The following is a 21,321-nucleotide window of genomic DNA, read 5'->3' on the forward strand; positions in this document are numbered from 1 at the left end:
TTGGTATAGTACTCACTTGTATTCACTGAGCCATCCCCTTTCCCTTCATCCCTATCTTTGTGAACTGGAGATTGAACCTGGGGCCTCAAGCCTGTTTGGAATGTGCTCTACCATCAAGTAACATTCTCCAGTCCTTTCCCTTTCCAACAGGGTCTTGAACTCTGTCTTATAGCCCAGGCTAGCCTTGAATTTGTGACCTTCTTGCCTTAGTCTCCCAAGCAGTGAGGCACAGAGGCTTATGCTACCACGTTACCCTGGTAAAAAAGGAACCCAGCCTTCAGTTTGCCTGGGGGAATGGGTTATATGTAGAAAGGCAGGAGGCTCATCTCCACCACAGAGGCTGCCACTGTTGGGTGCCAGAGGTGGCAGGGACTGTGGCACATTCCCTTCAATGCTTTGAGGCAGGCAAAGCCAGGCAGTAAGGGAAGGCTGAGGTGCTATTACTGTCAAGGTCATCCAGCAGGTGGAGGCCAGAGCCTGGACCCAAACCCAGTCTGACCTCTCCAAAGCCCCTCTGTCCTGAGGCACTGGGCATCTGTGGCCCTGCTACTATGCAGCCAGACTGTTCTTCCCAACTCCAAGAAGTAAAAGACCTTGACAAGAGTCTAAAACCTCTGTTGGTAACTTAGGACAGCAGGGGAGAAACATGTTAAGAGTGACACTCCCTCCTGTATTTTTAACACACCTTAGAAAAATAAAGAGGCCGGGCAGTGGTGGCGCACGCCTTTAATCCCAGCACTTGGAAGGCAGAGGCAGGAGGATTTCTGAGTTCAAGGCCAGCCTGGTCTACAGAGTGAGTTCCAGGACTACACAGAGAAACCCTGTCTCGAAAGAAAAAAAAGAAAAAGAAAAAAAAAGAACAGATTTGCTTTAAATGGTTTTATTAAAAACTGTACCACTTGATGGGTGAGAGGATATTTACACATGTATACATATAAAGAACCAAAAAAAAAGTCAAATATTATATACAGGTTAAAAAATAACGGTCCCCATCCCTTTCCTTAAGGCAGAATGCCCAGACCCCAGGCTAACCAAACTGGGGATGAAGGAAATGCTACATCTCACTGGGTCTCCCCATGTCAGTTCCTGTGGACCCAGAGATAAGGTGGACATCAGACAACTGTAGAGAGAGCCAGTGCAAGCCTGGGGCCACATACCTCATAGCACCTTGGCCAAAGCTGGCATAGACAGAAGAGCCCAGCTTTGCTCTGCTGTCTCCTTGAGGCTCTGTCTCCTAGGCCTGAAGCCCACAGGGATCCCAGGAAACTTTAAATGTCTGTGGCTCCATCCTGTATCCCTCTGGGTCCAACCAGGGTACCAGGCCAGGATAGCCTGCCTCCAAAAGTCCTTATCTTCATAGAGCCACAGTTTGCTCCTCTGGGGGATAGTGGCTATAGTACTCATTCCCCCCCAAATCCTGCAGAGCCATATCTGATGTCTTATGTTACTCCATGCCCCCGTGCCCCATTCCCTACCAAGTCCCCAGAAAGGAAAGCTCTCGTCGGAATATTCCTCACTGACCAGGACGGTCACAGTGACTTCACTGCTTAGTTCCTGGAAAGCTTGAGGCAGACAGGGGCCTTGGCTAGACTGTCCCCAACACCTACTCCCTGCCATGCTTAGGGTTGGGCTAGGGTTTCATGTCTAGGGCAGCAAGGCAGGCCAGCCGGGCCTCTCTGGGCCCTGGAAAGAAGCTCTGCCACATAGCTCTGGACACAGCCCATCCCCTGGGGCCTGAAGGAGGTCACCGGGAGGTGATCTTTTTCCACCTCTGATTGAGCAAGACAAGGCCACTGGGGAAAACTGAACAGCACTGCCAAACTTTGAAACAGAGAGACAGGGCCAGGCAGAGTGCCCACCCCCCACCCTCCTTCGTACCACCCCAGCCTCCCTGGGGGAGTCAGTGACTGGACTGGGGGGATGTTCCCCTCCAGATCCGTTCACTGGCTTTTAGAAATGCCTCCTGGGGATTGTGAATTAGGAGGGCAGTCTGGCCCTGAATATGGGGCTTCTGTTCCCCTAGGGCATTTCTACACTGCATTTTCCAGCCCCTCTCCCACCCCCATCCTCAGCACACCACACAAGCCTCCTCCTTCAGCTGGTTACAGGTCACCACACAGGTCAGACCTTCCCTCCCTCTGAATCTGAATCTCCACTCTTCACTAGAGACAGCCAGGCTCCTGGAGTTGGGGAGAGGCAAAGGGGAGGGGTTGTCCTGGGGCTGGACTGGGAGACTATAAAGCCAATTCACCAGGCAGAGATCACCGGTCAATTAAAGCAACCAGCCAGGGGGAACTTCTTGCCTCCTTGAGCTGGCCTCCTTGAGCTGGGCTGCCAGCGGCCTCCTAGAGGTTGGGGGAGGAGGAGGTATTTAGATTTATTTATATTTTACAGTCCTGGGATCCACCCAAGGGTCTCTTGACTGACAGACAAGCCCTTTACCATTGAACTTCAACTCCAGCCTGGATTCAGGTCGGAGGAAGATAAAAGAGGGTTTCAGTTTTACCCTGGCTTGCCCAAGTTACTGAGTTTGGTCCAAAGTGGAGACAGTGCATTCTGACCAGCTTCTGCCTGGTCCCAGGCTCAATGTTCAGGTCAAACTCTGGGCTCGGTTCTCAGGGCACAGGGTACCCAGCCTGCACCTGGCAAGGTTGCTGAAGCTGACAGTCATGCCTTAGCATAGATAAAAAGTCTACTAAGTCATGTTAACGGTGACTGATGTACAAGGTTCTGTATGGGGAGGGGCACACATGTACCATCAAGCACATGTATCATAGCACATATACCAAGCACATGCCAGAAGCCTGCCTGTCATAGCCTTGATCCAGGAAAGGGGAAGACCACATATGTCCCCCACACATCTAAACTGCAGTGTGTGGGGGGGATGTAGGAAGGATGGGCTTCACAATAATGAATGTGCCTCAGAACCAGTCCTCATATTCATTACTTGGGTCCCCTCTCCTTGCAAACAGGAACCCATTTTCTTAGCTGACGAACCATGGTATACACCCTGAGAAAATGATTGTGGCCAAGAAGAGGTAATATCTCCAGGTCATCTTAGCAGAAAAACACAAAGGCTTATCCACATGCTTTAAGGCCCTCCTCAGGACCACTGAGAGCATACACAGTACCTTTGTGCAAATCAGGAAAGACATTCCTAACTCTGGGTAGACCCAGCCCACATCAGGACGTACAGCCTACAGAGCAGAGCACAGGGTAAACTTCAGCCTCTCTGAGCCCCTCTGTAGGGAGCCTTGTGAAGTGAGAAACCTGCCCAACTGTACACCCAGGAGATCAGGTGCCCTTCTATGGTAGTACTGAAACCCGCCTGCTCTCTGAAGAAATGGGGAGTCACTGGGCTTGTTCAATTTGAGTCTACTCTGAGTTCCTCCTCCACGTTCCTTGAATAACCTTGTCTAGGCCCTTGGATCTCCTTTGTTCAGGGAAGCCATCTTTTCTTTGAGCCTTGGGTCATCTTCATTATAGCACCAATGTCTTTCCTTACATGCATAAAAATTAGGACTTAATTTCTAAGGTCAGCTGCTTTACGTTCCCTCCCTGAGCACTACAGCAGGGAGAGAGGGAAGAAGTTCAGAGGCAGCTGAGATCCTGCTGGGTTCTAGAACTCTCCCTTCTGGCCTAGCTGAAAGCTAAAGGCAGATTCGAGATGTGTCAGCTCTGCAGGTTCCATATTCTAAACACTGTCTGTTACTTCCAAAGTCACGTTTCAGCTGACAAAGCCACTGTCCTAACTTCTTCCTGTATCCCACTAGGTACAGAAGAGGAATGGGGGTTAGAGGGAGGAGGTACACGTTTCCAAGGAAACCAAGTGGTCTAGGATTCCCCTGGGACAGACTTATCAGTGGGATGGCTGCTTGGTTCCCACGTCCCCAGCAAGCCCACCCCATCTTGAAGTGCTGCTGCTGAGCTGGATGCAGTCCAATCCAGTCCAGTCATTGGCAGGGTCTTTTGAAAGCAGAGCTGACAAAGGCACAGGCCGCTGGGTACAACAGCATGGTGACTGGCTACTTGGGTCCCACATGGTTGACACCCAGGCAGCAAAGGTGGCAGTAATTTGCACCCTTGGGACCAATCAAGGGGCTTCCATGTAGGACCAAGTCAGACTTGAAGCCTCTCAAGTTTGATTCATTTTGTGGCACCTTCGAGGGGTTCTTGGAGAAGTCCAACCCTCCCTGAGGTCTTCTGGAGGTTGACAGCGTCTAAGTAAGAATCCCTGAGCCCATGCAGTGGGCACTGACTGTGCCAAGTAGGAACCCAGATGTAAAGCTGGCTAGCCAAAGCACAGCTGTTCTTAGCCAGGAAGCTCGCAGGCAAGGTCCTGGTGGGTTAAATCATGATTCCATCAGGCACGAGGGAAGGCTGATATGTTTGATGGTACTGGGAGTCTAACCTGACTTAACCAGCTCCAGTAGCAGCCTTAGTCCACTTCCTGGAGAACATCACCAACTGGTCATCTTCAGAGCCGTAGAAACTCTACCACCAGACACAGCTGCCTCTCTCTCCTTCAACAGTGTTTGACAAAGGTCCCCATCCCCAGTGGAGGTTCTGGACGGGGAAAGAAGATCCCACTGGGGTATGTAATATGTACACATGAAAAATTAAGAATAACAAAACTTGACAAGACAGTATCTGTCCTCCCAGAATGTCTGTTGCAGACTGCATTCCTGGTGATCCATCCAACAAGGGCAGGTCAGCCTCACCAGGGACCCACCCCTTCCCTGTTTTCTTGTCTGTTCAGGGCCAAGTTTTGAAGGAAGAGGAAGACCTGCCACCATGCTCGGTCTCGGTTCTGCTGGTGCTGTAAGGGAAAGAGAGGACTATTAGTACCAGGCGCCAGCTTAGAACATAGGCTCTTTACTGGTTTCCAAACAGGCTCCCACTGCCAGATCTCAGGCTGGCACCATTATGCCATCCAGCAAACTGGGAGACAAGGGACAAAACTCCAAAGACAACTGCAGATTGGGCATTAAGAACACCACGCTGGGCTGTGCGCATTGTGCACAGGAGGATCAGCCTCTCTCCCTTGCTTGCAGGATTTTTCCAGAGTTTAGCCAAGTACTGCTTTTAATCAGATTGGCTCCTGAGCCCCCCCCAACTTTAGCTGCATGAACAACAATCTTGCCTGAGCGAGAAAGACAAGAAGTCCCTCCCTATCCCCCATTCCAAAGGAACACAGAGAACAAGAGAGGGGAGGGGGAGGGGGAGCCTCCATCTGCAAGTGATTTGACACTGTGAAGGTCAAAGGGTTAATCTTCAATTTAAACCACACTGCTGAGGCAGCAAAAATCTGATTTCATCCAGTACAAACACACACATACACACACTCTCTCTCTCTCTCTCTCTCTCTCTCTCTCTCTCTCTCTTATGGAGAGCCCGCCCTCTCTCCACTTCAGCATCCCCAGCTCTGGGCTGCCCTTTTTATAGCTGCTTTTGACAGTAAGCCATAAATAATCCCTCTTGGAGTGCTTTCCTACTGACTGGAGCCAATTAAACGTTAAGCAAGAACACACTTGAAAACAAAACAAAAACAAAGAATGCACACCAGCTCTGGAGGTTATCCCAGGTCCTACTGTTAAGCTGGGAAGCCAGGGGCCAAAGTTCAGAGGTCAGAAGCACAAAGGTTTCTGGCTGGTGTCCTGTCTATACAGGTACCATTTCCCAGAAGCCAGCAAAGGCCTGAAGGGGACAAGGGAGTCCTAGAAGAGGCAGTCTTTGTTCTCTCCCTGTCTGTCAGGGAAGAAGGACAGGCTGGGGCCTCTCCATGGGGTTCTTAGTGGACAGAGGAATAAAATCCTAGTGTGCAGAGAGGAGGCCTGCACAGGCTGGATTCGGATTCCTTCAGTACCCAGTGAGCAAGCAAGTTTGCGTGAGGTGTCCAGGGGGGACGGGGGCCATCTCTCAGGCAGTCTTTAACCACAAGCCCTGTTGAATCAGCTCCTACCAGGAAATGCCTACTCACATGGGAGAAGAGTAAGAAAAGCAGGTCATATTCCCAGGTTTCCTGGACTCCTGAAATTTTGAAGTTCCATCCTGCCCTGGGTTTCCCCAGGGAACCAAGCCAGCTGTGAGTCCCCTCCCCGCTGTCCTCAGCCACAAAAAGGAATATAGTGTCTAAGTGAGGTTGACACAGAATACCGCACGTCCACGGCAATGGTGGAGGGGAGGGTGGTGGGTAGGCGAGTGAGTGAGGTATAGTGACTGCCAAACGGGTTAAGGGAAATGGGGTGTGCCACAGAGAAGCCTGGCAGAGGCGCTGAGGAGACTGATAGCTTCCTCATGTTTTGTAAACAAAGATGAGCAAAAAGAGGAAACACACCCTGCTTAACAAAATCTGGTTCCAGTAGAGCAGCCTGAACTTCAGCTGCAAAGCTAGAGACTCAGGCTGTGACAGCTGGGAGAACTCCCTCCACCACGGTCCCTCCCCACCTGCTGTCTACAACAGGTGCCAGGGTCATGAGTGGAACAGGAGACCCCGGGAAAAGACAGGTCCCCGGAGAGGCCAGTCTGCTGGCATTGTGAATCTCCTCAGGTATGTGTTTGAAAAAACAGAGTGATTCGCAACCAGAATAGAAACAGACTGTAGTGGTTCCATACTGGGTGCTCTCCACTCCTGCTTCTTAAAGTGTGGTCCCCAGGACAACAAGTGCTCACTAGAAAATGCTGGCCCGTTGAACCAGAATGTGCATTTTCAACGAGACCCCCAGAATTTTGAGGTTTACAGTACGGAACAAGATAAAGAGGATTCTTCTATCTATGGTAAAGCCCATCACCTCCCAAACCCTATGAAATGGATCTATATTATCATGACCATCTCAGATGAGGTAACTGAAGATCTAATCCAGCCATCAGATGGCTAGTAAGTAGCCAGGACTGGCTAGAACACAGAGTAATATCCCTACCTATGGTCACTGGACATCAAGTGCCACCAGTCATCACTCTTTGTGCCCAAGAAGATTCTCCCTCCTCCTCTTGCTACATCATCTCAAAATAGCTTAATGGCCAAGGAAGGAAACCATAACTCAACACTTACACCAATCCCAGCTCCATATGCCTTGGTTTCTCCCAAATTCTACCAAGGGAGGTCATTTGCTACAGAGGAAGCTTCCTGGGCCACTGAGGTCCTCTGGAAGTAAGGCAAGGCAACAATCTGACCACATCTTTTGGCAGAGTTTAGCATCAGAAAAGCATCTTTGAGCTGGCAAGTGGTCAGATAGAATGGCTGAAGGCTTGCAAGGGGCAGGGCAAGCATGGAGCACACAGTGGGGCGCAAAGGCCAGTCGGGGCAAGTGTGGAGCACACAGTGGGGCGCACAGGCCAGTCTTTGATACCAACAGCACCAAGCCTCTGTGGTGAGGTTTCAGGGCTTATGAGCTAGAAAGAAAGTACTAAAGGGGGGAGTTAGAGCTTCAGATCAGGAACCAGAGAGCCTGGCTGTAGACTGGATCTCTCACTGTTTGTAAGGAAAACACTGGTGTTATAATAGATATATGACTTCTAAACCCAACTATGTGCTGACAGGGTCAGAATGTCCAGGGAAGGAGCCCAGGAGTGTACATACTGAACAAGCTCCATGAAGAACAGTTTAAAAATCAGAAGAGGCAGACAGGCTAGAAGGCTCAGTGATTAGGAGTGTGTACTACTCTCGAAGACCCAAGTTTGGTTCCCAGCATCCACAGCAGTGGCTCACAACCACTTGTAATTCCAGCTCCAGGGAATCTGATGCTCTGGTTCCAAGGACACCTGCACTCATGTGCACATAAACTCACACAGACACAAATACGTGCATATAATTCAAAATAAGTATTTTCTTTTAAATCAGAAGGGGGCTGGGAATGTGGCTCAATGAAAGAACATTTGCCTAGCACACAGAGAGGCCCTGAGTTCAATCCCCAGTGTGGCAAAAACAAAAGAAAGGAAGAAAGATCAAAAGGAAAAATGCATTAAATATTTAGACAATAAAGGCAATATATATTCATTGTAGAAATATAAAATGGAAGAAATTACAGAGAAGAATATAAAAGCCAGCCATGATCCTACAGCCTAGAAGAAAACACTTCATAATTTGGCACCTTCTTCAGAGCCTTTTAACCTCTTTCCATTGAACCAGTGTCTTGCCCTGGTGGCCGAGCCAAAGGTAGATCCTGCCCAGGTGCCTGTGCAGCAGCCAGGCCACAGACAGGCTTTTGGAAACCATGGAGGTACTTTCCAAACCCAAGGAGTTTGTGACCACAGTTGCCTTCAGGAGTACAACACAGTGCCAAGGCCTGAGTCTTGTCAATCGTCCTAGCAGTGCTTGGGCAGGCCTGGACACTGGCTAGGGAGGGCTGGGAGCCTATTCCCGAACCCTGAGCACTCTCCCAGGGCATAAACCAAGCCTAGAATATTGTGCCTAGGTCTATCCTGCACACCCCAAAATAGAAAGCAAGTTCACACACACCAAGAGTCAAGATTACGAGGAACAACAATAAACAAAAATATTTCTACAAGTCAAGCAAAAGAGATTGATGAGAAAGAAAGAGAAAGGACCGGAGAGGAGGTCAGAGAGAGCCACTGCTGAGGAAGGAGGTCTGCCTCTACCAAACAGGATGAAAGTTACAAAGACAGCAGAACAGCAAACAGCACTTGTCCTTCCAAAGGAGCAAGAAGGGAGGGGGAACCAGGAAAGTCTCTGCCGGCCTCTGGGTCTCAGGCACCTGGCCCAGGACCCAGCATACAATCTGCAATCTCTGAGGGCAAACTCCTGGAACAGGGCCCAGCTTTCCTTGACAGACATATGTGCCTTGGGCTGGAAGCTCCCAGAAACCACAATGGAGTGACCCAAAGATGAGAGACTGGGAATAAGGTATGGAACACTTACCCCAAAGCCCCCTACACACACACACACACACACACACACACACACACACACACGCCCACACACAAAGCTTTAGACCCAAGAGTGGAGGGAAAGACTAGAAACTGTTCAAGGGGGCTGACTACATGACTCAGAGGATAAAGGTGCTTGCCACCAAGCCTTATGATCTGAGTTCAATTCCTAGAACCCACAGGGCATGACAACAACATGCCTTTAATCCCAGCACTCAGGAGGCCTGGTTTACATAGCAAGTTCCAGGCCAGTCAGGGCTACATAGTAAGACCCTGTCTCATAAAAAAAAAAAACCCTAGAATCCATAAAGTGGAGAGAGGGACTCCTGAAGGTTGTTCTTTGAATTCTGTTGCACACATAGGCCCCCACCTAACCGGAAGCAAAACAAACAAAACTTAAATGTTTAAGAAAGAGAGCATGAGTAACCCCAGCAGCTAACCAAAGGTCAAACTCTCCTCCTGCTATGAAATGGGAAAGGGAAGTGTTTAAATGCCCACTGGGAACAAGACACTACAACTGAATGTCTGGCTACTCATCCTGTGCAGTAGGGAAGCTGGGAGACACACTGTGGCTTCTCAACCGATTGATGCACATGGTCTGACTGCAAAAGAGTCAGACCTTCAAGATAACCCAGGTGTCTAAGGCCAGGAATACCAAAAGTCTGCCCAGGTGAAGAGATGTCCTTTATGTGATAGATTCAGCCTCTTGTCTGGGAGAGGCCAAATAGTAAAAAGAGAAAGAGAGAGGGAGGGGGAAGGAGAGAAAAGGAGCGAAATCTAGCTGCCTGTGGTATCTGACACAGCTAGATTACACAAATCAAACTCTGTTTGGTCCCTCAGGGCCTGTGCATTAAGCACAAAGCATGTCCCTGGCCCTCCCTGGATAAGAATCTCCCTGTGCCTCTCCCTAATCCAGATTCAATTCCGGCCCTCTGGGAGCTTCAGGTGTCACCAGCGTTCCAGAAACCCCTGCGGCTAAGTCACCCAAAGAATCAGAAAAAGAGGTTTTCAAAAGATCTAACACTTGAAAAGCAAATTTACCAAACAGCAATTTGTACCATGTCAGGCTCAGTGATTTTGTATCTCTTCACTGTGTCATAGGACAGGCAGGTATTACCAACCCCGTTCTACAGATGGGGAAGCAGAGTCTAAAAAAAATACTCAAATCCCTGACTTCTGGATGCCAAACTATTCTGTTTAAAAATGAAGGAAGGAACGGAAGGAGGGAGGGAGGGAGGCAGGGAAGCCTGGAGAGGTTAATAGCACTTGCTGTTCTTACAGAGGACCTAGTTTCAATTCCCAGCACCTACAAGATAGCTCATAACCAGCTCCAGGGGAGCTGCTGCCCTCTTCTGGCCTCTGAGGGCAGCAGACATCTACACCCACGTGCTGAACAGACATTACCTCCAGGCAAAACACCTATACAGTTGATACAAGAAACTTGTTTATTTATTTACAATGCTGGGGATCAAACCTAGGGTCTTGGGTATGCAAGTAAGTACTCTACTTCTGAGATGTTGTTCCAATCCTATAAGGCTTTTCTTTCCTTAATTCACTGTGGTGTCAGCTGGACATGGTGGCGTACACCTTTAGTCCCAGCACTCAAGAGGCAGAGGCAAGCAGATCACTGAGGACAGGGCCAGCCTAGACTACAGAGCTAATTCCAGGACAACCAGAGCTATATAGGGAAACCCTATCTTGGGAAAAAAAGTTGCAGTGTTTACTTACATTATGCAAATAGTATTACCTTTGCAAAGAGAACCTCTCCCCTAGTATGCTTAAAAACATTGCTTCCAGATCGTTAACTATTCAGAAAGGATGATGTGTGGACCACAAAAAGAAAAAAAGAAAAAAAAAAGAAAGAAAAGAAAAAAAACCTTTCAGAGAAAGAGCTAACTGAAGATCAAACAGAACTAAAGACTGGTCTGAAATTAGGACCTCAGAGCATGGTTTGAAACCACCCTCATTTACTTCAAAATGCAGAATTGCATGGTCTACGCCACAGAGGGATTTTCACACTGGCCTCTCATTCTCTCATCACACTGTAAACCTACCCAGGCCAAGGTTGAAGGAAAGAGCCTGTGGCTGAGAGCAGGGACAGTGATAAAGCAACTTTAGGAAAATTCCACTCTCCAGAGGTTGGGAAGATGTTTTTGCTGAAGCCACTGAGGTTCTATGGCACGCAGAGAGCTAAGAGTCACAAGGAAACACAAAGGCAATTCAGGTATAATATCATTCTCAGTGACTTTACAATCTAATGAAGAATAAATTAAGAGAACAGGATTAAGTGTCAGATTGGTTAGGGTGGTAAATGACAGCTCCATCATATCCTTGCCTTTGAGCATGTGTTTGCCAAGAAACAGGGATGGGGAGGTAGAAATGTCATTGTTTTAGAATCAGCGGTCACAACCCCAGAGTTCCCCACTTACAGAGTAACTTAGGCATGCTGCTTTGCTTCTATATGCCTGTTTTGTATGGAATAGGAACAATGGAATTGGATATTCAAGGCCACTCTGCTCATGACTATACATTTGTCCTGAGGCCTGGTGGCAGCACTAAGCAGCGTGGACACATTCTGCTCACAATCCTGACCCTGCCCCTGCCCCAGCAAGCACCACCTCCTGCGAAGACTCATGCAGTCCTTGGGACAGGCCAGCCTTCCTATTTTGAGACTGGTCCAGTAGCCAGAGGCAGCTGAGCTCAGGTTTCAAGGCTTTCAAACTAACTTGGGGTCTGACACCCAGAGGGTCATCCAGGGACCCAGTGAGCCGCTGCCCAGACACTCTATGATTGGCAACATAGCAAAATGAAAAAGGAAAGAAATATTCCTTCCCAAAGGCTTTCTCAGCAAGGGCAACAGTATTAACAGGATCTGAGAACTGCCAAAGCAAAGCCCATCACTTCTCCAAGGAAGAAAGGATGGCCTAGAACAACCACTTCTTGAATGGAGGTGACAGGGCTTCCTCTGACACAACTGAAAGTCAGTGGATCTGGCCACTGGGAGTCAAGTGGCAAGACAGGAGACAGTGCTGTGGAACACTGTCGATGTCCCTACTTCCATAGCCAGGAAGTAGAAACTCCTGACATCCTTACCAAACTCCCTCAGGGTGTTTCAGTTTCTTTGTCTCAGACCAGCTTTGGGAGTCTACAGGACAAGTTCTGAAGACCTCTGGAGGGAAGTATCTCAGTTAATGAGGAAGGAGGGAGGAGGTGAGCAGGAGGGGTGGGCCTGTTCCAAGACTACACTGCTATGGAGAATGAACCCCCAGGCTCATTCTCAACTTGGAGCCTTGGCAGTTGGCTACTCTTTTTCTCTATGGGGTCAGTCTGCTGGACAGAACAAGAAAGACTGGGCAAGGAAAAAGGTTGGAACCCTTCTCTCAGCACACAGGAGACTATTCTTGCTTTGGTCATGGAATGTGCCCTCTTGGCTTGCCAGGCATGGATCAAAAGGCAAACCAGGCACTTTTCTTTATTCTTCTTTGTGTTTCCTCCAATCCTGTCTTCCCACCACCTCCCCCAACCCTGAAAACACACCAAAGCTAACTCCCATCCCCATGGCCTGTCTTGGTGGGCAGAGAGGGATGAACTGCCCGGAACTAGAAGGCCTTCTCTTGGAAGAAAGAACAGTCAGGTGCAGAGTGTGTGGGGAACTTGGCCTCTAGTCTGCCACACGGATGACTCAGAAGCTAAATATAGCGAGTGATATAAACAGAGCCAGCCACAGAGCAAACACAGGGCCCCCAAGCCCCAGCACAGACTCTCACGAACACTGAGCTTTCGGCGACCCCTCCCCCAGCCCCACTCTTCCCCCAGCATTGTCCTGCATAGACCTCCTTCTCCTGGGACAGAAGATGGCTTCCCAGGGACACCTCTCACTCTAGGACAAACCTCTGGGGCTCCTGCACCGGCTGTTCTCTCTAGAGCATGAGTGGTCTCATCAGCCATAGTCTCTGCTCCAGAAAACTACTGAGCATCCTAAAGATCAGGAAGCAGTCAGGGACTCCCAGAATAAAAGGATGCTGGGTAGAAAAGCTGCCAGGCGATGAACCATCGTAACACCAATCTGGATACAGCTTCCAAAAGAGCTCCCCAGGAATTATCAAGTCGGGTCCAAGCAAAATCCCCAATCCATCATGTATGTGTGCACACACTAGGCAAACTTTCTACCACTGATCTATATATCCTTGGTTACATTTTGATACAGTCTTCTTAAGTTGCCCAGGCGGTCCTTGAACTTGCATTCTTCCTTTCTTCCTCCAGCCCTGCTAGTAGCATGTGTTCAATGTTCCAAGCCACCATGATTTCTTGGTTTTGTTTTTTTGCAGTTGGGCATCAAAGCCAGGGTCTTCAGGATGCTAGGAAAGCATCTAATGCCTACCTGAGCTACAAGACCATGTCAATAGTGCTTTGCATTACAATTCCCAAAGGCCTTTCACAGCAACCCTGCCAGATTAGCACTGGAACCTGAGGCTGGATCAGCAAAATGATCAGCTCTCACTCACAGCTTGTGTAAGTGGCAGGGGAGATATTCTTCCCAGATCTGCTGTTTGAAAGTCCACCATCCTTCCTTTGATAATTGCAAATGAAGATGGTTTCAAACAAAGGGCTGAACATGTCCTTAGATTTCATTTCCAAAATGTCTAATTACTATTTAGAGAATTTCTAAATCTGACTTTTATAAATGGACACATTCCTGGTCTCCATTCCAAGTAAGAAAAAAAAAAAGTCCAACATATAGAACTCTAACCTTCTTGTTCACCTATTCAATGGCCCACAGTAACTACTTTTTTTGAGCTTCTCAACACCATCTAGAAATATCACTTCAGACTTGGCCACAGCAGACTTTTCCACAGGGAAGGAAACAAGTTATTGACTCTCCCTAGGCCTGCACTGGCTGGAGGGGGGGTGAGGAGGAGCAGCACTCACAGAGAACAGAGAGACACAGAGGCTCAGACATCCTGATCAGGGCAGCTGTGAGTTTGTCAGGAACTGAATCTGATCCTCCCTCCTCCACAGAGAAACTGAAGGGACCACTCTCTCAGAACCCATCCTTGTCATCAGAATGTCAATGTCATTGAGATTTCAGACATCCCTCCTGCAGCCTGCCAGCCAAGAAGAATAGAGCCTCCCCCAACCCCCTGACCCTGCAGAGAGGTGGATACACACACCAGCTTGAAAAGGCTTTCCCTTAAACTGGACATGGTGGTACATGCCTGTAATTCCAGAACTCAGAGAGACTAAATCCAATTTGAGTTATATAGCAAGACCCTGTGGTACCTACCCAACCCCAGAAAGAAAGAAGGAGGGAAGAGAGGGAGGGAAAGAGGGAGGAAGGAAGGAGATGAGAGAGGAAAGGAGGGAGGGAATGAGAGGAGGGAGGGAAGGTGAGAGGGGAGAGAGGGAAGGAGAGAGAGGAAGAGGGAGGGAATTTTTTTTTTTTTACCTCCACTCACATCACCACCTGCTTTAGAAACCTGAGGAACTAGCAGTGAGTAGTGCCTGACTGATTTCTGCCTATAAAGCCTTGTCTGTGACTCTAGGGGAGCCACTCTGAACCAGCCACCTGGGGAGCCAGATAAGTCTTCCCCCAGACACACTCCTCAGGAAATATGTGAGAAAGACAAATGGCCTAGAGGTAGGCTCAAGGAATATGGCCAACATAAACTAACACCCAGGGCAGTTTGACACCTGCTGCCTTGGGGCCACAATTGATACACCCAATCTGCCAGCATGCCATTCTACACCATTGTTATGTCCCACATCTCGCTGTGCAGGAAAAGGAGAAAACAACAACAACAACAGCAACCAAGGTCTATTACAAGGACAAAAGGGCAGCTAAAAGTCATACTCTCATGCAATTCTCCTTCCCACCTCTTGGGGGCGCTCTGGATGAGACAATAGCACCATATCTAGAACTGACCTGTGCCCTCAGAGAAGCAGCCCTAACTAGGAGAATTAATTTATCAGCCAGTGAAGAGGAAAGAGATCTTAGGACAGGGTCTTCTGAACCTACGTTCACCTGTGAGGAGGCCTCTAGCCTAGTCCCCAGCATATCAGAGCTCACTAATGGACAGGGGACTATCCTGGGAAACAGCTGCTGGGAGAGGCTGGATTACTGTGAAGAAAGGATGCCTTCCAGACGTGCTCTAGATGAGGCTAGGGATGATGGCCACTGTGTCTTCCCATCCTCATCAGTACCAGGACCAGATACCACGAGTTAGCTGGGCTGAGCCAAGTGGATTAAACCAAGGTGGATTAAATGTGCAGGAAAGAATCAGGAGGCATCCATACATGGACTGGGAGGGACTCGCTAAGCCAAGATTGTACAATATAATCATAGAAGGAATGGGGACCGTGGCTGGGCCACAGCAATTAGCCAGGCAGCCTTTTAACCAAGCACAGAGCCACCCTCTCTCCAGATCACTTAAGGACTGGGAAAACCCATCAGAAATAGCTGTAGCCCAAAATCCCTCTCAGACGCCCTGACAGAGAGCATTAGTAAACTAATAACACCCTGTGGCCTGTTTTCAGAAAACTCAGGGTCAGCTCCACCCTCTCCTGCCCACAGTGGTGTGTGTCTTTCAAGTCAAAGTTACTATTACCAATAACTATTCTGGTTATCTGAAATTGCCTATCTAATCTGCGGTTATGCCCAGCCCTGACAGTTATTTGTTCCTGTGATCTAAACACACACACACACACACACACACACACACACACACACAACTACAGAGCAAGGATAAGAACACAGTCCCACAGATAGAGACTGTGTTCATTCCGCTGTCTGGTGGCTTTGCCAGGTAGCAGTACCAGCAAGGATCCAGCCCCAGTCTCCGCCCCTGCCTTGGCAGCCATTCAGAAAGCCAGCCTGCCTGGGAAGGGTTAAGCACCTGGGGGCCCAGCACAGACGGTGGCTGGGCTGTCAAGCAGGACAACCTCCCATCCATGGCACAACAGGCTCCAGCACGAGCCTGCCAGCCGCCGCCTTTGTTGATGGACTCTGCCACATGCTCGGCTGACACGCGATGCTCCGCCCTGGCGGGGCTGGTGCCAGGCTGCCGGCCAAGCACCAGGCACAGCGCCCTGCCGGCCGCGGGTCTGGGGAGACTCTGAGGTACAATCTCCAGAGTCCTGCGCCTGGGTTCCCAGACACAGACAGTGAGGACTGGCTCCCCAGCTGGAAAGTGTCAGGTTTCAACCGGTTCTACCACTTTCCCCCACTCAGGCCCCATCTCAGGACTGATTACTGGTTTCCCACTGTTCCTTGGCCAGGCACACCCCCAACTGCTCAGTTTCACTGCTGCATTCTGCAAGAGGCAAGCCCTCCCCTTGGGTCCGGAGAGTTTGACAAACCAGACTGCAGGAAGCCATCCCATTGGCAGGGAGAGATGGCAGTATCTCCCACCTCTTGTGAAGCTGAGTAGGCAGCTTGGACAGGAGTACTCATCTAACTGTGCCTAACCCAGTCCATCGTAACTGACAGTAGCTAAGACCAAAACTCTGAAACACACCCAGAGGTCTAGTAACCCTTGGCCCTGGCTTCCCAGCCTCAACCCCCCTCCCAACCCTCATGCCTACTTGTTGCATATGAAGCCGATGGAACTGGTCTGCAATGCACTGAAGCTTTCTGGCGATCTGTACCTCTGCTCGGTGCTGAAGGAACTGTCCTTCAGGGGGCTGTTCCCCAAGGGGTGAGCCTGCAGGGAAACTGGTAGGGAGAGGAAGCCTGTAGCCAGCATTGCCTGCAAAAAACAGAGGATCCACAGCTCAGCATTTTCTCCTTTCAGCCCATCTTCTCCGTGTCAGCCCTTTCTGGCCAAGACCTGGAGTTACTGGTAAATCTTAGGATAGAAGGAAGAGGAAGCAGCCTGCCTTTACCAGGGCATCCTGCCAAACTTGGACAGCTGCCCAAGAATATAAAAGTTGGTACAGGGGCTGAGGGTGTAGTTTAGAAGTAGCTGAATATTTAGCACACTTGAGCGAGTACATGCACACGCATATACACACGCACACACATGGACACACAGCTGTGCTAGAAGAAACAGAAAAGAATATAGACCCTGCCTTCTCCTCAGCACTCTGCTTTCAGTACCATGGCATAGTGCAGGGTGCTAACGTGTATGATGGACATGCCAATCTTCTGTCATTTATCAAGCTCTATGAGACCTTAATGTACTACTCATGTAGCAGTAGGTGGAAGCTCTCCTCTGAGATAATTCTCCAGAGTTCCTGGGTTGTACAAAAGCAGACAGAAAAGCAAAACAAACAAAAACCCAAAAGTGTCTTTGTTTTTCTAGTACAGTTAGGGAAAGCTGGGCTCATCACTCAAAGATCAGAGCAGCAGCAGAAAAGCGGATCAGAAAACTCCTGAGGCCCACAGAGCAGCCAAGTCGGCTCACCGAGCGCTGGCACCAGAATGGCCGCTGGGGGCGCCCGCCACCTCCTGCCTCCTCCCTCTTCCAGCCCGAAGCAGGCCTCATCCAGCTTCGCAGACTCCCGCCAGAACTGCTTTTCCAGAAGTGCCCTATGGGCAGCTCCCTCTGAGATTAAGTGCAGCAGCTCCTCAGTCTGTTCCCGCAGACACAGCAGGATGACCTCTGAGCCTTTACCCTCCCTCCACAGGCCAGTGTGCTAAAAGAAGAAAACAGACCGAGTGTCTAATCCTGCCCTTTTGCCAGAGGAGGGCATATTTCTCATAAAACAAACCATTTAAGCCCACAAATGAAGGGGTCTTGTCTGATTTAGCCTTGGAAACAGCCCCTCTCCTGGCACTGAGCCCAGATAGGCCCAACCTCTTTCTCCAGTTCCTCTTCCAAGCACAGAAAGTCCCAAATGGCAATTTGAAGCACCTTCTGTCTTTAGGAACCTTCTGTATAAGAACTGGCTGAGCTTTTTCTGCAGTGGTAACAGTAACACATGGTTTAACATTCCCTTCCACCTCGAAAGGCAAATCAGCACTGGGGCACAAAGGGCAGAGCCATTGAAAGGAGAGAGGATGCAAAAGGAGATTGCATGGACCAAGAAACTCCTCCAAGAAGAACAGAAAGAACAAAGCAATTTGTTCTACTGGGGACCCAGGCTCAGGTGAGGAAGGTTAAAAGCTCACGAATAGATAGCCCTGGCTGTTCAATTTGAGGAAGGAAATAGTACAGAGCAGGTTTAGGAAGGGAAAGCCCCCTCTTTCCCCCAATCTCTAAGGTTAAGAGCACTCACCGTAAAACAGTCTCTGAGGTTCCTCTGTCACCCCACAAGGCAGCATGACACCCTGGCTTGGGGAAGCTGGGCTGAGGGTCTGAGTGGCCTTGTCTTCCTGGCTTATGGGCCGGAGCCCAGGACCACAGCAGTGGGTGAGAGGGAAGAGCTGCAGCCGACTGAGGGGACAATCCAGCTGGCTCTGGGCAAACAGGTCAGCAGAGAGCAAGCTCCCAGGCTGCGTCCCTGGCTCTCCATCCTCTGGCTGGAACACATCATCTTCTAGGTCCTCCACACACTGAGGTGGCTCCATCTCTCCTGCCAGAGAACAATGGAAGCATCTGGGCTGCTGTCCTACTGAGGCCAGACCTAGGATTCCCCTCCCTTCCTTCCTTTCCCGATCTTCTTATGTAAGGGAACCAAGCCAACTTCTGATGATACACAACCCTGGTAATAAAACACTGCCAAAGGTAACATTCACCTCCAAAATGTAGTCTCTATGGTCAAGGTCCCTTCATACTTCTTCTCTGTAACCACCCTTCCTCCCAACTCCCCCCCCCCGCAACTCCTCTGACCTAGGCTGATCACAAAGTTTGACACTGAGGATTGTGAGCAGGGGTAGGATCAGGTGCTAACCCCAGGTACCTGGGAAAATAGAAGCAAGATTAGCCTCTGTAAATGACTGTGGAGGCACAGAAGGAGACACTTACTGACTGTACAAAGTGTACAACATACATGTGCACACACACACACACATGCACACACACACATGCACACTTCCTAAGGAGGAACCTCCGGGTTCTCGTCTAAGTCTGGACTCCAGGCTTAGCAGCAAAAACAAGAGCCAGCAATTGTAGAGTAGCCAGGTTCCCTCCTAAAGTGCTAAGCCCCACCCTACTGCACATCTCCACCCCCTCCTTGCACAACACAACAAACAGGCTCTGTGGTGTGGTGAGTGTGTCCTGGAACAGGGGACCTAACTTAGTCACTCCAGCTGGCCAGCTGGCTTAGCTCCTGTCCAGAGGAGCAAAGCTGTCTGCCTACCACAGGTTAATCTTAAAGGTTGAATCAGCCTCTAACAAAGTGTCCAGCTAATTCTTCTCACTAATCTTCCTGACTTCAAATTCTCATCCACTCAGCCTCCCATTCCTGCCAGAGCTGAACCTGAGATAGGTGCAATGTGCCTCACAAAAGGAAGTGAAATTGAGCCCTCCTGCTGTGCTCTCTCTCCCAGCCTACACAGTGGGGCTGTTTCTTAGTGTTAAGTTCCTCTCGATCCACCTGACAGCTCATGAAATTCTGCACTCGGAGTCACCCAGCAGCTTGAACTTCCAAGCTGACCTCGCCTCAGTCAGGGCCCGTGGGGCAACCAGAAGCATCAACAAGCACCTGAATGGTTAAGGCAATGCAAAGACAAAGTTTGTCATCACCAGTCTGCTGGGGATTCCAGGGAGCTCTAATGCCCACTTTCCTGCCTTTGAAAGACAACTGGTTTGTGGGGTGACAACTTTAAAGAAATCTCAGTTGAGTTCAGAAACCTTCCTTTCCCAAATGCAAGCTCTACAAGGTTCTTGCTTCAACCCCATCCCATCCCTGAGCTATCTGTGGTCTTGTGCCCTCTTCCCTGGAGAATCATGCCTGCTATTGTTCTGATAGGTAAGGGGTAACTCCAGCTTATCAGCAACAAGAAATAAATTTCCCAGATGAAAGGACCAAGAGATGTCACCTAGCAGAGCTTCTTCTGTCCTTCAACCTCTTCTTTGGAGTGTGGCTATCCCAACCAAACTAGAAACTCTCCAGAGCCAATCACAAGCAGGAGTCATTGTCTTGGTGTTTCTTTTGAAGCCTATCACTCCCCTCCCCCTCCCAGCAAAGCCCCAAAGTTCAACCCTGGCCTAGACTGGGCAGTGGGGGAGGTGCAGCCAGAGGGTGTGGCTCTGAAAACGCAGAGACCCCCCCTCCCACTTTGTACAAGAACTGCAGGTGGCTCTCCAGTTGGTGTGAGCCTCGGAGGGGACTCTGGGCAAAATCAAAAGTAAACTGGGAAAGAGTGGATAACCTCAGCTTCCCGGAGCTAAAGCGGTAATGTCCAGACTGGTAGGAAGAGGGCACTTCCTGAGAGCACAGCCAGGGAATGCTTTATTCCTAGGAAAGGTCTTAAAGTCCTCTGGAGCCATCCCAGAACCTCGGGCGCTCCAACTAGGATGCTCAATATAAACTCCTCCTCTTCTTAGGAGTTAGCGCTAGCCTTGGACTCGATAGTGGCTAAGATCTCAGAACACACACGCACGCACATGCACACGCGCACACACACACCTGGGTGACTCCAGGACAGCGTCTCAGCCTCCGAGTCGTGATGCCAGGGCTCTGCGCCAGGGTCCAGGGTGACGAACACTCGGGGGGCTTGGCGCCCACACTCGATTGGGAAGGAGGGGGCAAACTCCAGCTGTTAAGAAGAGGTGCCTTCAGACTCCGCAGGGAGGCAAAACGCACCACAACTCACGGTCCCATCCCACAGTTACACCCGGAGGCCAGAGCGTCCTGGGAGCTTGGCAGTGGACCCCAGGATCATTTGTTCACGGACTTTCAACTCCGAATTCCAAAAGCTTCCCGAAAGCCCCTCTTGGAGCAGCAACCACAACTTTACGCTCTGCACCTCGTTCCCACATCCCTGCACCCCAATTCCCCGTGGTCACCCCAGATGCCCGCAGTCCAAATCCTTCCCCAGGCCCCCACGCGCTGCGCGACTCCGCTCCCCACTTCCCCGAGGAGGTACGATCCAACTCTGCCTGGCCCCCGGCCGCCCGAGCGCTCACCGGGCTGCAGTGGGAGGCGGTGGCGCGGGCTGGGGTAGCGACTGCTGCGGGCGCTAGCTGGCGCGGGAGGAGGCCACGGCGCACCGCGCGGTATTGTTTCCAAAATACGCCCGCTCCGGGCATCCCGCAAACAGCTGATGAGGCCCCGCCCCCTTTGCGTCACTCTAATCACTGACCAATGGCAAGTGGAGCTCCAAGTCTCAAGCTGGGCAGCCGCCAGGGACAGTCACCAATGTACGAACCTTCCCTTGGAAACATTATAAGGGGCCGGGCGCATTTCTGACCTCCGCCAGAAGCGCAATTGGAGCGCTGTAGAGGGTGAGAATTCGGTTCCTAATGCAAGTCCCAGAAACAACAGAGAGTCCCTGGGTTCTCTACTAGGTTGTGGGGACAAGACACCTAAGTGACTTTTGTCTATTTGGAA

The 21,321-nt window shown here is 50.1% G+C and overlaps 1 protein-coding gene across 2 annotated transcripts; it reads right to left on the reverse strand.

The window, feature by feature from the left end:
- Positions 1–864: 864 nt before the first annotated feature.
- Positions 865–21,038, reverse strand: Bmf (Bcl2 modifying factor). 2 transcript variants are annotated; one of them, XM_028766905.1, is made up of 5 exons: positions 20,898–21,038; positions 20,398–20,527; positions 18,103–18,399; positions 16,468–16,631; positions 865–4,819 (listed from the first exon to the last, which is right to left on the reverse strand). In XM_028766905.1, exons 1-5 carry the CDS (start codon positions 21,018–21,020, stop codon positions 4,718–4,720), a joined length of 816 nt encoding a protein of 271 aa, XP_028622738.1. In that variant the 5' UTR covers positions 21,021–21,038; the 3' UTR covers positions 865–4,717. The 2 variants fall into 2 exon arrangements, with proteins under 2 accessions (XP_028622738.1, XP_028622739.1); XM_028766906.1 differs by lacking the exon at positions 20,898–21,038 and having other exon boundaries at positions 16,531–16,631; positions 20,398–20,505.
- Positions 21,039–21,321: the final 283 nt, after the last annotated feature.

Source organism: Grammomys surdaster, unplaced genomic scaffold (genome assembly GCF_004785775.1).
Source record: "Grammomys surdaster isolate TR1022 unplaced genomic scaffold, NIH_TR_1.0 170, whole genome shotgun sequence".
NCBI lineage: Eukaryota > Metazoa > Chordata > Mammalia > Rodentia > Muridae > Grammomys > Grammomys surdaster.

Bases quoted from the DNA above. Each gene is read 5' to 3' on its own strand.
- Bmf (XM_028766905.1), bottom strand. From the start codon at position 21,020: ATGCCCGGAGCGGGCGTATTTTGGAAACAATACCGCGCGGTGCGCCGT. The intron at 18,400-20,397 runs GTGTGTGTGTGC...GTTCTCTGGCAG, and splicing joins GCTGTCCTGGAGTCACCCAG to GAGAGATGGAGCCACCTCAG. The intron at 16,632-18,102 runs GTGAGTGCTCTT...TGTTTTTTGCAG, and splicing joins ACCTCAGAGACTGTTTTACG to GCAATGCTGGCTACAGGCTT.